Source organism: Myiozetetes cayanensis, unplaced genomic scaffold (genome assembly GCF_022539395.1).
Source record: "Myiozetetes cayanensis isolate MyiCay16 unplaced genomic scaffold, myiCay2020 scf20-37, whole genome shotgun sequence".
Lineage (NCBI taxonomy): Eukaryota > Metazoa > Chordata > Aves > Passeriformes > Tyrannidae > Myiozetetes > Myiozetetes cayanensis.
Window position 1 is genome coordinate 8011808 of NW_026087412.1, and position 13924 is coordinate 8025731.

General features: G+C 49.3%; 1 protein-coding gene across 4 annotated transcripts in view; it reads left to right on the plus strand.

The window, feature by feature from the left end:
* Window positions 1–9652: 9652 nt before the first annotated feature.
* The window catches only part of SYT17 (synaptotagmin 17), a 33629-nt gene continuing 29357 nt past the window's right edge, over window positions 9653–13924 (plus strand). The window contains exons 1-2 of one of the 4 annotated variants that reach the window (XM_050317537.1): window positions 9653–9756; window positions 13000–13017. In XM_050317537.1, coding sequence (XP_050173494.1) covers window positions 9742–9756; window positions 13000–13017 — 33 coding nt within the window. In that variant the 5' untranslated portion in view covers window positions 9653–9741. Of the gene's footprint in view, window positions 9757–10119; window positions 10174–12798; window positions 12856–12994; window positions 13018–13924 lie in introns of those variants that run through there. The other 3 variants (XM_050317535.1, XM_050317536.1, XM_050317534.1) reach the window with 3 other exon arrangements.

The window sequence follows — 13924 nt, forward strand, 5'->3', positions numbered from 1 at the left end:
GGCACAGGGAGCTGCTCCACTGCCTGTGCAAGTGAAACGCTGGAGCAGCCGCTACAGAGGAAATGAGTCATTCCTCTGTTTCTGTTGCAAAAGACTTCTCTGCGCTGTGCAATGCATTTAGGAATATATTCCTACTGCTTCTTGGAAGTTCTCCTCCTAGGACCACGTTTAGGCATAAAAACCATCAGATCAACAGGCACTTACAGACTTTCACTTCACTCGAATCGGTTGTGCAGGCTTGGCTTCTGCAGGGAGGGTTTTTCAGAGCTTCCTGGAACTCCATGAATTCCAAGCAGTTCTCAGCTCCAGGTCCGTTTGCTGGCAGAGGGGCTGCTGCCGAAGAGGTGGTTGTATGGAGGGTGTGACTGTGCCTTCTGACACCTCTTTTTGTTGTGTGCCCTTGGAGTCTTGTTTGAGTGTGTTTCAAAAAGGAGAAACTTGCTAGTCGTGAGGATTGTGAATCATGGGAACTTCTCCCAAAAAATATTTCCGTACAGAGCCTGTATGTTTTCCCAGAAGCTACTGGAGCTCAGCAGCCATTCAGACCATACCAAAACGAATAACATCTCCTGAACAGTAAAAAAAAACAAAACCAAAAACCAAAACCAAAACAAAACATACAAAAAACACACACACACACACACACACACAAACCAATAACAACACCAAAAACCCAAAACCAAACACAAAACCCCAAACAAACAACAACAACACAGTGTGTAGGGGGCAATACCTGAAAAGAACCAGGCTTCTCTTTCTCCTCACTGCTGCCCTGATAGGTAGAGGACTAAATAGAGCAGACTGGCACTCACTTGTAGCTTCTGCTGTGAGAACACTGGACATCTTGTTAAGAATTTGACAAATTGTCCATTTTCAAATCTCTCAGGAGTCTGACCTGTTCAGGAACAAAGCAAGTCTTGGCCAAAGCTTTGTGTATGCCTAAGGATGAGTTTCTTCTAACAATGTGCTTATCTCCTGGCTCCTTGAGGGCTGTCTGCCTTGAAGTGGAGAGTCTTTATGATAGCTTGCACCTGGCTGAGGACACCAATTCCAACAGAGCAGTAGCAATGCAACTTTACTGTGACATTTACCCATCACATTTTACAGGTGCTTCTTAAAATGTTCCTGCTTTCAGTATAAAGACATGGTGGGTGTGTGAGGGAGGGAGGCTGGTAGCAAAGCACACTGACTTCTGTGGTTTGTTACATGAAAATGCTACTAGTGCTCCAAGAAACCCTATAAATCTTGTGTGCAGAGCCTGTGTGCACAGTGGTGTTTTAAATTTGCCTCTTGAAACAATTCTCATTATCCAAAACGTGTATAGGGGCACATAATGAGCTTTTAACACTCAAATAATTCCTCAAGGAAGAATTGTTATGGTCTTCCAAAGCAATCCCTGTGTTAAGTGGCAATTAAGAGCTAATTATAATGAGATGCTTTGGCTGAGATTAGTATCTGACTTAGAGTGACAACAGAAACATCCACATAGATAAACAGGAGAGGAGGTGGTGGGAGAAAGGGGTAAGTAGGGAAGGCAGCAGCCAGGCTGTAAGGAGGGGCAGGTGCATCCCCTTGGGGGAGATGGTAACTACCTGGATGGTCATCAGAAGAGTCAGCCCTCCATGGAAAATGTGACAGCTTGTCTGAGGGATAACCAGGGGATTTGCATGAAATTCTTCAGCCAAAGCTTTCAGAGCTTGTATCTCTTGTGGAAGAAGGTGTGGTGTGAGTGCTGCCTCCTGCTTTCTGAAGTGTCAGCTGGTGAAAGTGCCGTTCACCTGTCTCTGGCAGCTGGAGGGACCCCGAAGAAGGATCATTTCAGTGGTGAACTTTATCTCTGGCTGATAAAACCCCTCATAATGAGACTTTCATATCAAAGGGCTCTGGTGGGGCAATAGTTTGAGTATCTATTTGCCTGACTGCCATTGGTGTAGCTGTATCTGAAGTGCACAGGTATTTTATTTGTATAAAACTGCTCACTCTCAGTGGTCAGCAAACACACCTGCCCCAAAATTTTTTGAGTTGCAGAGCAGAAGGTTAATTTTGGGTGAATAATGTGCTTCTCTGATTGAACACAGGACCCTGCACATACCGGCATAGGCTGTTCTGGCACATCTTTGCCCCTCGAGAGCACCTAGGGTTTGTTTTCAGCAAATTTCCCCTCCCTGTGATGGTTCCAGGCTTGCAGAGGGAGCAGGCCCTTGCAGCAAAGGGAGCAGACAGATATCTCCCTTCTCCCTCCCTCACAGTATTTTCATAACCTTTTAATGGCATCCCTGCAGAATGGGGACAGGATGGTGATCACATGCTGGCCACTGCTGCTCCATTTCTTCCAGTGGGGGGAGGAAGCCAGGATGAGATCAGATTTACTTTTTTCCCTTTTCTGCTTGGAAACTTACTTGTGTTGCTAACGAGGTCCCCAGTTCAACGCTGTTAAAGGGATGCTGCAGGGAGGAGGGCAAGTAAGCTTCCTCCCTTGGGAAAGGGCTAATGCAGTATTTGACTCACATAAACTGCTTTTCTGAGGCCAGTGGGAATGCAGTTTGTCACCCCTGATGGCAGGTGATGCAGACTGAGCTATTGGCACAGCGGGATGAGGTCGTAGATGGGGCTGGACACACACCAGGACATTGCTCAGGAACAGGGACAGCATCTCATTCCCTGACAGCATCACTCAATCAGCTGCAAGTTACTGGGCACATTATGGGGGAGGAACATAATGTGCTGCTACCTGTGTAATCACAGAATTGCAGAATATGCTGAGTTGGAAGGGCCCCACAAGGATCATCGTGCCCAGCTCTTAGCCTTGCACAGGACCATATAGGGATCAGCCCCAAGATCTAACGTGTTACCATCTGATCTGTAAGGACAGTGTTTTCAGTCAGACACCCAGGGGAATGCCCAGCAGCAAGGAGTAATGTTATCACCTGGATTTTAGCAGATTTCTGTATGTGAGGTTCGCTCAGTCTGTGATGAAGACAGGTTTGCCTTCAAAGTTCAGCTCTGAGTGTCAGAGAGCACGGTGTGTGTTGCTGTGTGTAGTGATTTTAGTTTCCATTACTGTCCAGAGAGATTCCTTGTGAGAAGGAAATTTTAATTCAGAAAGGAGTCAGTTCATTTATACTGGTTGCATTTAGGCTGGATTGCAGCCTCACTCTTCAGCAGAGCTGTGTCCTACTGAAAGTGCTGCAGGGTAAATGCACAGGAATGGGGAGGAGGGAAAAGAATGGAACAAGAGAAACAGGTGAAACCGAGGTCCCTTCAAGGCAGAAATATTCAGGAATTACATTTATTTCTCAGTTACAGCACTGCAGTGCTTTAGAATGCAAACTGCCCCTTTAACCCACCAAGTTTAGTTCTACTGCCATGAAACAGTATTTTGCACATCTGCTTAATGAGATGTGCAAAATGGGAAAAGCAGACGTAAGGGTCTCTGCTGCTGTGAGGGAATGATTGGAAACAGAACCTTTTGTCATAAAAATAGTCCTGCCCTTCTGAACCTGTTGAATTCTGAAGCTGACTTGGGCATGTTTTTGCAAATGATGATTTGGTATTTGCAGCCTGAATAATTCTGAACTCATTCCTGTAGCTGCTCCTTCACAGCTTGAAAGTGGGTTTCATTGCTGTTGATATTGTTTTTTTCCAACAGCTTTAAACAATCTCTATTCTTCTGTTTTGGTAACTTGTTTCATAGCCTAAAAAAAAAAAAGCTTTTCTCTTACAGCCATATTTAAGTGGGTTTGGATAACTTTTGCTACATTTTACAGCTGCATGGCCCAGGGCTGTTATAATGCCTTGGTGATTCAGTTGAAGAAAGTGTGCCTGACCACATCTGTTTCTGTGTTAACTTACATCTTTAAGCCACTGCTGGAAAGGAGAAACCTGTAAATGCCAATTCCTTCCTGTCCACTTTCTAGGTTTGATATGGTTTTTAATGCTCCTATGAATAGGAATTATTAAATTAGTATGAATCAAATGGGAAGAGTCATAGCACAGTTATTCGGATAACTTCCAGGGGGTGAGACTGTTCTTCTAAAATAAATCATCCATGAGTCTGTAACACAACCAAAGCTCTCAGCATTTAACTTACAGTTCTATCCCTGAGTCTCAGAGAGATGATGTTGAGACTGAGTTTGCCCTATTCTATAAAATCTCACACTCTGGCCTTCCTAGAAAATATTGTCCTACTTTCTAAGGTGGGCGCTGGAAGTGTCTTGAGTATCTTTATCTCCAAAGTTGTGTCACTTTGCGGGCTGGGGTTCTGTCCCTCATTTGCTCAACCCCTTCAGCAGGATCACACCCAATTCCCTGGTGCTTGGGAAGCCACTTCTGCAGCTCCCCCCAGCTCCTCTGGGTAGGAGTGATTCTCATTCTGTTGAATTTGTCTTCCTGGGACATGGGGATACTGCTCAGCCTCAGACAGGCTGATGGTGGCTCGTTTCTCAGTAAAACAAATATGAAGTAGAAATTTACTTTAAAAATAGAGCTTGCTTCCTTAGGAATTTGCTTCAGTGGGGACTGTGAGATATTCTCTCTGTAATGACTTATATTACAAAAATAGCTCTGTCCTATGCCTGCAAACAGTTAGAGATGTGAGCCTGGAAAAGAAATCTAGCAACTAACTCCTCATCCCTACAGCTTGAATAAACCAGTCATAAACAAAATGAATTACAAAAGCAACTGAAAAACTAAACTTCCCTATAAATACAACATTCTCTCCTCGGAAGTCTGAAAATACTCTAGCCTTTTTAGCATGACCCAAAGCCTACCGTATCCAAGCTTTTTTGGCCTCAATGCAGGGAGTGAGTTCCAAAGCAGAAGAGTCTCAGTGGCTCCGTGCCTTCGAGGCGCTTCTCTCCCGCTGCTGAAGCTGCACCGAGCCGGGGGGACCCTGCGAGCGAGTGAGTTCACAGGTCACAGAGGTCCCGTCTTTACTGCAAAAATTAGGTCGTTGAACACGACCTCAAATTCGTATTTACGCTTGTGACCTAGCAGACACCATTTCCCTTCAACACGGTCAGCTGGTGACACTCGGCTCACACGAGTGACACCGCCTGAAGACCACCGAGGGCTCTGTCGTGCCGGACCGGTGCACGGACGTGCTCAGTGATGGAACGGGCACGACTTCACCGGGCGGTGACGGCTCCCCCTGGGGACAGGTTTCCTTCGAGCAGGAGCTTGGATTCGAGTGCTGGAGACAATTATACGCGGTGCTTGCCTCCCCGGAGGCTGCGTGCCCTTTGGCTGTGGTTTTTATCTCTGTTTACTATAGAAATAGCTTTAGCAGATTATGCTGTGTCATTCAGTTCCCTGCCAGAGTGCATGTTAAAGGCAAACCAGAAAGTGTGTGAGTGCAAGAAAGTAGCTGTAATTTTTATGGCATAAGCAAGGCCATTACAAATTATACGAGGCGATGAGGATCTGAGGATTTTAGATCAAATTTATCCCCTTTGTTTGGAGATTTAAGAAAGGAGAAAAATGTGCTTTTACTGATACTGCCAATTAGGGAGCTGCCAGGTGGCCAGTTAATAACCCTGATGTGCTGCAAGATGCAGCATCAGCAGAGGCTGTTTCTGAAGTGAAGCACAGGAGAGCTTTCCAGGGCACAGCACCATCCGGTTCATCCTGGCTACAGATGTGAGTTGGGTCCTGGAGATGTGACAAGAGGGAGATCCTGGGGTAGGTAATGCCAGACCAGAAAGGGGTAAGAGCTTATGTGCAGAAAAAAAGTAGGGGAATGCAATGGAATATAAAGAACATTTGACTCCTGGAAATGCAGAAGCCTGGAAATGGTATCTTGACTTCAAATCACGCAGATTCACAGGTGTCCACTGTGTCGATGGGCTGATTTAGAGGCAGTTGAGACCAAAGGCTGGATGAGTCATGGGAATGGGTTGTAAAACCTTCCCCTTTTGTCAGGAGCTGGAATCTGTGTTTGTCACACTGATGTCAGCCCAGTTCCTGCTGGAAACTGCAACATCACTGGCACAAGATCTGTTGCTTTGACCCTCTCATGCCTCAAGAGACCAGAGCCTGGGACAGAGGGACTGGAGCCCAGGCTTCTTGCTGATCCCTGGAGTACACCAGGAATGATCTAAAAGGACCTTTTCCTACTCTCAACAAAGCTGTCTGGGCATGATGTCAGGTGGGAATTTGGGAGAAAGGATTGAAGGGACCAGCACATGAGCTTGGGAGGCAGCCGGTGGGGCTGAGCTTGCACCTGTGTTATCAGCAGGAAGCAGAGCTCAGCTCAGGTCACTTCAGGCATTTTCTGACACGGCCCCTGACACTGAGTCACTCCTAGAGATAGAATAAATACAAGCCCCTGTGGCAAAGTCAAAGCTAATCCTTGCTCCTGGAAGACTGTGAGGTGTGGGGCCAGCGAGGCAGAGCTGTCCTGCCCCAGAGCAAACCATCCCTCACCCTACACGGTGTGTCAGGGCTCTGCTGGGGTGCAGCTGGGGGTAAAGGCAGGTGAGCAGTTTGCTGCTTTCCTATTTCTACAGCTGGGATAGATTTTCTCAGAGCCTGGCCTGCACTCCCAAAGAGGGGTATTTCCCCAGTTCTCTCCCTTGTGTACCACTCTGTTGCTGGGGGTTTCCATGCAGTGCCCACCAGCCCTTCCTCTCTCCTGGGTGCAAATTGTAGGGAACAGCTCCTATTTTCCTAGAAATTCTTGAATAAAACTTTAAGGAATTGCCCCTTCAGGGTACAAGACCAAAGCAGAAAAAGGCCTGAGAAACCACTGAGGATAAGAAACTGCATTTCCATGACACCTGCAAGGAGACAAACACATTGCTAGAGATGGCTCTGGAAGAGTGAATTGAAGATGCCTTTATTGGAGGGATGATGCTGTGGGGAAATGAAGCCAATTCTGTAACAGTGAGAAGCTGGACTTTTACAGGTTGCCAACAGCAGTGGGGAAGCACCAGCTACGGGGACTTGCCATTTATAAAAACATCTGGAGATAAGGAGCTTATTTTTAGGCAGAGTGGTGGCTGGTTATTCCAGCAACTTCAAGTGATGATAGTAAGGATTTGGCAGATGAACAGCAGAGGAAGACATCTCATCTTACCTTGCATAGCCACTTTTCTCTTTGCTTCCCTCTTGCAGCAGGTAGCACTGTCCTTTAGGAGGATTCAAATGAAAATCCTTTGAAATAGCCATCAGATTGCCTTCCTTTCCTTTCTTTCTCTACTTTTTCAGAGTGCTGCTCCTCTCCCTTAAAATTAAGGCATGAAGAGGATGGAAGTCTTTGGCTAGGTTTGGCCATGGCATGGCATTTTGAATACCAACAGCTCTGGCTCTGGTTTGGCTGAGAAGCTGCTGAACCAATTTGCTCTGCTGGAAGTACATTTTGCTACTTGCTGGGCTGGTTGTAATGATTTGAGTGCATGCTTTGGATGTAGGTGATGTTATTCCCAGTGTGTATTAATACCAGGAAGGCTAGAAATCTATCACAAAATCATATTGTGCAAAAGCAGTATTCATTTCCTTTTTTCTGCTTAGAAATTCTGCATTTGCAAGCCTCACCATCTGCATCACAGCCATTACATGTGGGAAGTATGGAATGTGTCTTATCAGACACAGAGCGTGCACAGCAAAGGACATCCAAAGGTTATGTTGTCATCATGTCAAATGGGTCTGTTTATTCTGAGTGCTGAAGAAGCAGAGCTTAATCAGAGCATCAGCCATATGCAGATTTGAAATTAGATTTTACAATAACCACCTGTCTACTGTTTCGAATCCATCATATTCCCTGGGTTAGAGCTGTGTTTGCTTAGTGAATGTGTGTGCTGGGAGAATGTAATCTAAAAGCCTCCATGTGACAGTGTGAAAGGCACTTAAAGGCATGTATATGTATGATTGTGCAAGGGAAGCACATCTATCTTATTTGTGCTACAACCTGCTATTAGAGCATGGTGGGGGGGAAGGGCATTTTTTTCACACACAAATCAATAGTATTGGCACCCTCTCCACATAAAACTTCTTTTGCTCTTCTTTTTTGTGTCAACCAAAAAAGTCAGTGGCAAGTGATGCAGCATTTGGTCTTTCTCTGCCCCATACATTTTTAAAGGGGTAAGTAAAAACATGCACATAATGTTGGTGTAGTGCATGCCACAGTTTTGTGACTCACAGCAATCTGCCTTTAAGGAGTCAAAAAATCTGTCTGAAAAGCTTATGCCTCTCTCCATTATGTTGCAACAGGAGAAAAAAAAAAAAAGAAAATCTGTGTGTTCGGTGATTGCAAGCTGCATCAAGGCGGTGGTGAAAAGAGCAACAATATTCAAAGTAAAGGCTGACATTTTAAACACTGGCACTTGGAAAGAAGTGAAATTAAAAAGAACTGCAGAGCAAAAATTGACAAACAACTTGTACCACAGTTTAATCATATGCTCAAAACTGCCTGAAACATGTAAGCACTACAGGCTTTTTTCCTTGCTTATCTTCACTGTGGTAATTATTCTTCTAAAGCAGTAGCTGCTCTCCCTGGGGAAAAAGAACATTTAGGTTTTTTTGATTCAGAGTATGACCCCTCCCACGGAAGTCAACAGGAGTTTTCATTGAATTCAATGAGAACTTAAATGGGCAACTAAATGAGATCAGTAATGCAAGAGCTTTCCAAAGACATCCTGCCCCAGATGCTCCCTCCTTACCACAAGGAGCAGCAGTCACCAGTGGTCTTAGTCTGGCCAACATCTGAAGCTGGAGTATCCTCCAGAGCAGGAGATGCTTTTACCATTCACCACAGTAAGCTGAAATGTGGTGAGTCAGGGCTGTTGTGACTCAGGGAGGTGCCCTGTAGCAACTGCCGATCATCCAGCTGGGCTGAGCTGTAAACTGCTGCCAGAAGTGTAGCCTGAGAGTGCCCTCCAAAACCGAGGGCAGAAAACTTTATTTACACCAGGATGCCGGGAAACCTCCAATTTGTTTGGCACCAAGGTGGTGCTCAAGAGAACAGCCCCAAATCCCCAACTTTGCTGTGCTTTCAAGAGTTTGACCTCAAAAGAGCGCTTTGCAACTTGAGCTCTCCAGGTCAAACCACTCACGCGGTGGGATTTGCCCGTCGCTAGACCACGTTTCCTCCCACTCTGCCTCTGGCTGGACCCAGCACATCAGCGCAGGGACACGATGTTCATTGAGGTCTGGGAGTTACAAGCTCCCTCCTTGCTCCAGCCACCTCATCTCTGCCTGGAAAGGCGTGAGTGTGTACGTTTTGTTCATTCAACCTCATGAAACCATCGCATCCGTGTTGAACCTCAGGTGTGTCCGTGGCATCCCCTCACACAGCGAACTCTCCGTGGCAAAACGCTGCTGTAAATCCACTTTATCCGCCACGGCCGCCGCTCGCACCCGCCCGCCCGTGCCCCGCTTCCCCCGGCGCCGTGTCCCGGCGGCCAGGAGGGGCTCGCATCCCTGAATTTCCGCGCCGGGCCCTCTGGAGGTCAGTGTTCGCCCGCGCTGCGGCGGACCTGTTGCGGCCCCGCGGATGCTCCGCGGGCAGGGCCGGGCCGGGCCGGGCGGGAGCTGCTCGGAGCTCCAGCCCCGCTCCCTCCGCCCGGCCCCGCGGGGGCGGCGGGTCCGCCCGGGCCGGCGGTGGCTGCGCGGGCGCGGGGCCGGTGCTGCCCGCGGGGCCGCCCCGGTGCCCCGCCCGGGGCGGTGCCGGTGCCGCTGCGGCTGCTGCGCGGCGGGCGCGGGTGGAGCCGCGCGGCGGGAGGCGCCGGGCGCGCCCGCGGAGCCATGGCGTACATCCAGGTGGGTGCGGAGCCGCCGCTGAGCCCCGGGGATGACGGGGGGTCTGGGGTGTCTGCCGGACGCGTGCGGTGCCGCCGTGGGGCCCCCCTCTCCCCTCCGTGCCCGGTGCGGGTGCGCAACTTCGGGGTAACTTCTGGGGAGGAGTTCCCGGCGGCGACAGCGGCTCCCGGCGAGGGGCCAGGCGGGGCCGGGGCAGGAGCGGGGCCGGCAGCTGTTGCTGCCGGGGCAGGAGCGGACCCCCGCGGGGTTGGCGAGCAGCCCTCGGGCCTCTCTCCTCTCTGGCGGGGGAGCGGGATGGCCCCGGGGACGTGGGAGTCCTCATTTTGCACAAGGACTTCGTGGAAGGAGGAGGATGCTGAACCCCGCGGGCAGGCTGAGATGCGATGGGCCCCTCCAACCTGGGCACAGCCTGGCGGGGTGGGGGGCACCGGCGGGGTGGGAGGCACAGGCGCCCTGGTCTACGGGGAGCCGCGGGCTGCGGGGGTTATGGATGGGCTCACCCAGCGTTGTGGGGATGAATTGTTGTCGGGCTCGTTCAGACCCTGAGCGACCCCTGAGCCGCCCGTTTCCCACCCGTTGCTCCGAGCGCAGCCGCCCAGTTCGCGACGAACACGAGCGGGGCATCTTCAGCCTCACAGGCCGGCCGGGCGCTACTATAGACCCCACTACCGACGCCACTCGGCACCCCAGTCCCGCGGGGCCGCGTCCCCCTTCACTCCCCGCTCTGTCTTCCCCCCCGCGTTCCCTCCCGCTCGGGGCTGAGCCGCCGCCGCGCCCGGAGGGTGGGAGCGGGGATGCTGAGGGAGCTGCCCCGGGTGGACCCGCGGTGTCCTTCGGGGCTCCCCGGGCCCCCCGGCTCAGCAGGAGGCTCGAGTGAGGCCGGACACGGCACTGCCTTCCGGCAGCACGGCCGTCGGGGCCCGTGGGTACAAGGTGGGCTACCCGGATGGGGACTCAGAACAGCAGCAATACCGCGTTATCCCCACACCGGCGTGTCAGTCGTGGTGGGGGCCACCCGCGGATGTGGAGCTGTCCCCAGGCTGTGGTGGTCACTGCGATGGAGGATGGAGCTTGTGAGCCTTTCCTGGGGTGTAACTGCAGGGGCACAATACAATCTGTCACTAGTGGGGACCCCACCCTGCTGCAGCATCCCCAGGGACATTACCACCGTGGCATGTTGTCACTGGTCCATGGACCCGGTTGGGATTGGTGTTTATGCTGGCTTGGAGCAGGTGACCCCCACCCAGGCCCGGGCAGACTCTGGGACTGGGGCTCTGCCTTGCACTCAGCCTCGGCAGAGGGATGCACCTGGCCCTTGATGGGGATTCACTCTGAGCTGGAGACTCTCGTCTGGGTTGTTCTCTGTTCAGCCAGCTTGGGATGAAGTGGCAGGGAATGACGGTGCCTCCCCGACCCCGAGTGTTGGGCCCTTCTCCGGGGGTTGCTGAGTACATTGAAGCAGCTGTGCTCTCAGGGATCCCCCAGCACCAGCTCACTGCTGCATCCTTCCCTAAACCTCTGCTCTTCCCCAGCCCTGACCCTCCTGCCTGGTGTGAGCGAGGTGGATGAACAGGTGGTCGTGTTTGCTTTCCTTTCATGGGCCCTGCGTTTCAGCCCCGTATGGTGCCTGTGACTTGTTTACCTCTTCAGCACTATAACGTCTAGTTCTTATCCCTGCCCTCCTATTTCCTGGTGGAGATTAGTGGGTGGTCACAGGCTCACTTTTTCATGGTACCTTTGGGACAGCAGCACGTGCCCTTGGGCTGGTGGCACACAGGGCTGGTCACCATCAGTCAGACTGGTGACTGATGGTGACCAGGAGGGCTGTTTAACACGAGCCTGCCGTGCATCCCTGTGGGCCATTTGGAAAAGCCACTTTCTTCTCATGGCACGTGCTACAGTGTTCGATTGAGTGGCATGGATCCAGCTGCTTTGTTTAGAGCAATTTAAATATCCTCCTTGCAGCTTTGCTAAACCACTGTAACTTCAGCTGCAACTTTGCATTAATAAGGAATGGATAAAGCCCTTTAAACCATTTACAGTTTTCTGTAACAGTTGGTCCATGGTTATCTGTAATCGCTGTTTTGTCATCTTGCACTGCAGGTTTCTAGTATTTTAGTTTGTGCTTCTAACAAGTGGTGGCCTGTTTGGCAAGCAGTGGCTTCCAAGAAGTTTAAAAGGGAGACTTGCACCAAAATGTGGTCCATAGGAGAGTTCTTGGAACCTCTACATCCCACCTTCTTTATAAAAGGCTGGTTTTGCCCCTGTCACAAGCATTAAGCTAGGAACCAATTTCTACATGTGGAAGAGTAGAATGAAGTTTGGGGGTTATTTTGTTTGTTTGTTTTGGTTTTTGTTTTGTTCTGTTCTGTGGTTTTGTGTTGTTTGGGTTTGTTTTTTAGAGATTCCACCTACAGAAAGACAGTCAGAACAATTAGGAAACTTTTAGGCATTATCAATGGGAACGCAATAGGAAAGACATTTCAGCAGGCATCAGAAATGCTACTCAGTCTCCAACTATAAATGACATTAGTCAAGTATAATATTCCAAAGGTGACTTTGTGAATAAAACACTTGGTTTTTAAATGACTTCTTCTTGGCTGTGGTTTGGGGCAGTGGCTGCAGTGTGGATTTCTGGAGTGTGTGGCTCAAGCATTTAACTTCTATCTTTTGTATTCTTCAAGTTGCATCTGAGGATGAGGCTGAAGGTGTCCAGTGGTGTGTACATAATGGAGAGTATTCAGTCTGTATCCCTTCCTAGAAACGTTGCTGCAACAAGTTAGCATTGAAACTGCATTGATATGGGCTGCATCTGGAGAAAAGCCTTTTTTTTTCCCACTGGAAAATTTTGATGTGGTTTGCTGTCAGCAGCAAGTAGTTGCTGCAATTAGAGACAGGTTATTTAAGGAAAGAAAAGAAGTGGTTACTTGTGATACCCCATTAGCAAGGAACCATGAGCAGGACTTTCATGCTCCAGGATGGATTTGGAAATTTCACTCCTGGGGAGGGAAGAGCAGAGGAAGCTTGGTGGAGAAGGACTGGAAGCAGCAGCAACTGATGCCCAGTCCGGAGGCTTCTCCTTCCTCTAATATCTACAGGGTACTGCCTTGCCAGAAATTCAAGCTCATCTCAGGCTGGGGCATGTCATGGCAGAAAATTTAAAGTTATTTGAGCATTGCTAACCTGTTTTTGTCTTTTTCATTTTCTTTCCCTTTGCTTCATCCTGGATGTCTAAAAGGACAGTTGGAACCAATAAATGAGGTGAGTTAATCTGATGATTCACTCCCCACTCTGTCTCCTCGCACCATCCTGAGGGGATTGTCTCGTATTTTCTGACTCTCTGCTGATGTCCTAGATATAAGTACTGCACCACATTTTGGGCTGGTAATTTTTGGTTTTCAATACCCAGATTTTGTTTATGGGGCTGAAAGACATGTATCTGAGGAGTCTTCTCTGTGGATCAGAGTTCCTCCAAGGAAACCCCTTGTGGTGTGGTAGTGCCCTTGTATCTGTACACTCATGAATACTGCAGATGTCTCAAGTATTTGGGGAAATATCTGGAGAAAATCTCACGTGCTTTATTTCTTCAGCTTCCCAGGAACATTTCAAGGTCACACACAATTGTAAAGCTGTTTGACCCTGGATGCAGGTGGTGTTCCCTGGCAGCTGTGTGTCTCCCCCGTGCCTATGGAGTGGTGCCCTTTCTTAGCAGTGCCCTTGCGCTGCTTAATGAGCCTTTGCATGAACTGCAGAACTTGGAGTTGGTGTGGGTGGGAAATGGGCTAAAGTTTATGTCTCTGCTCCTCTCAAAGCAAACAGAGCTGCAAAGCAGAGGGAAGGCTGTAGGGATGGTATGGAGATGGGGCCAAATCTGCTGCCCCTCTGATGGGGAGCTCCACCCCTGGTTGTCCAGCAGAGGAGCACTGTTACAGGTGCTGCTGCCAGTGACACTGTGGAAACTAAGAAATAAAGTATTTTTCTGGGTCAACTACCTTCTTTTAAAAAATATAATTGAAGGTTTTTCATTAAATTAACCATCATGGCAGAGGGGAGATGTTGTGGATAGTGTGCTTTGGCTGATCCATTTCAGTGGCGAGTTTGTTGGGCTGTAATGCTATATGTGTATGGATCATACAAATGTTACATACTGGTACATCTACAGGGACCA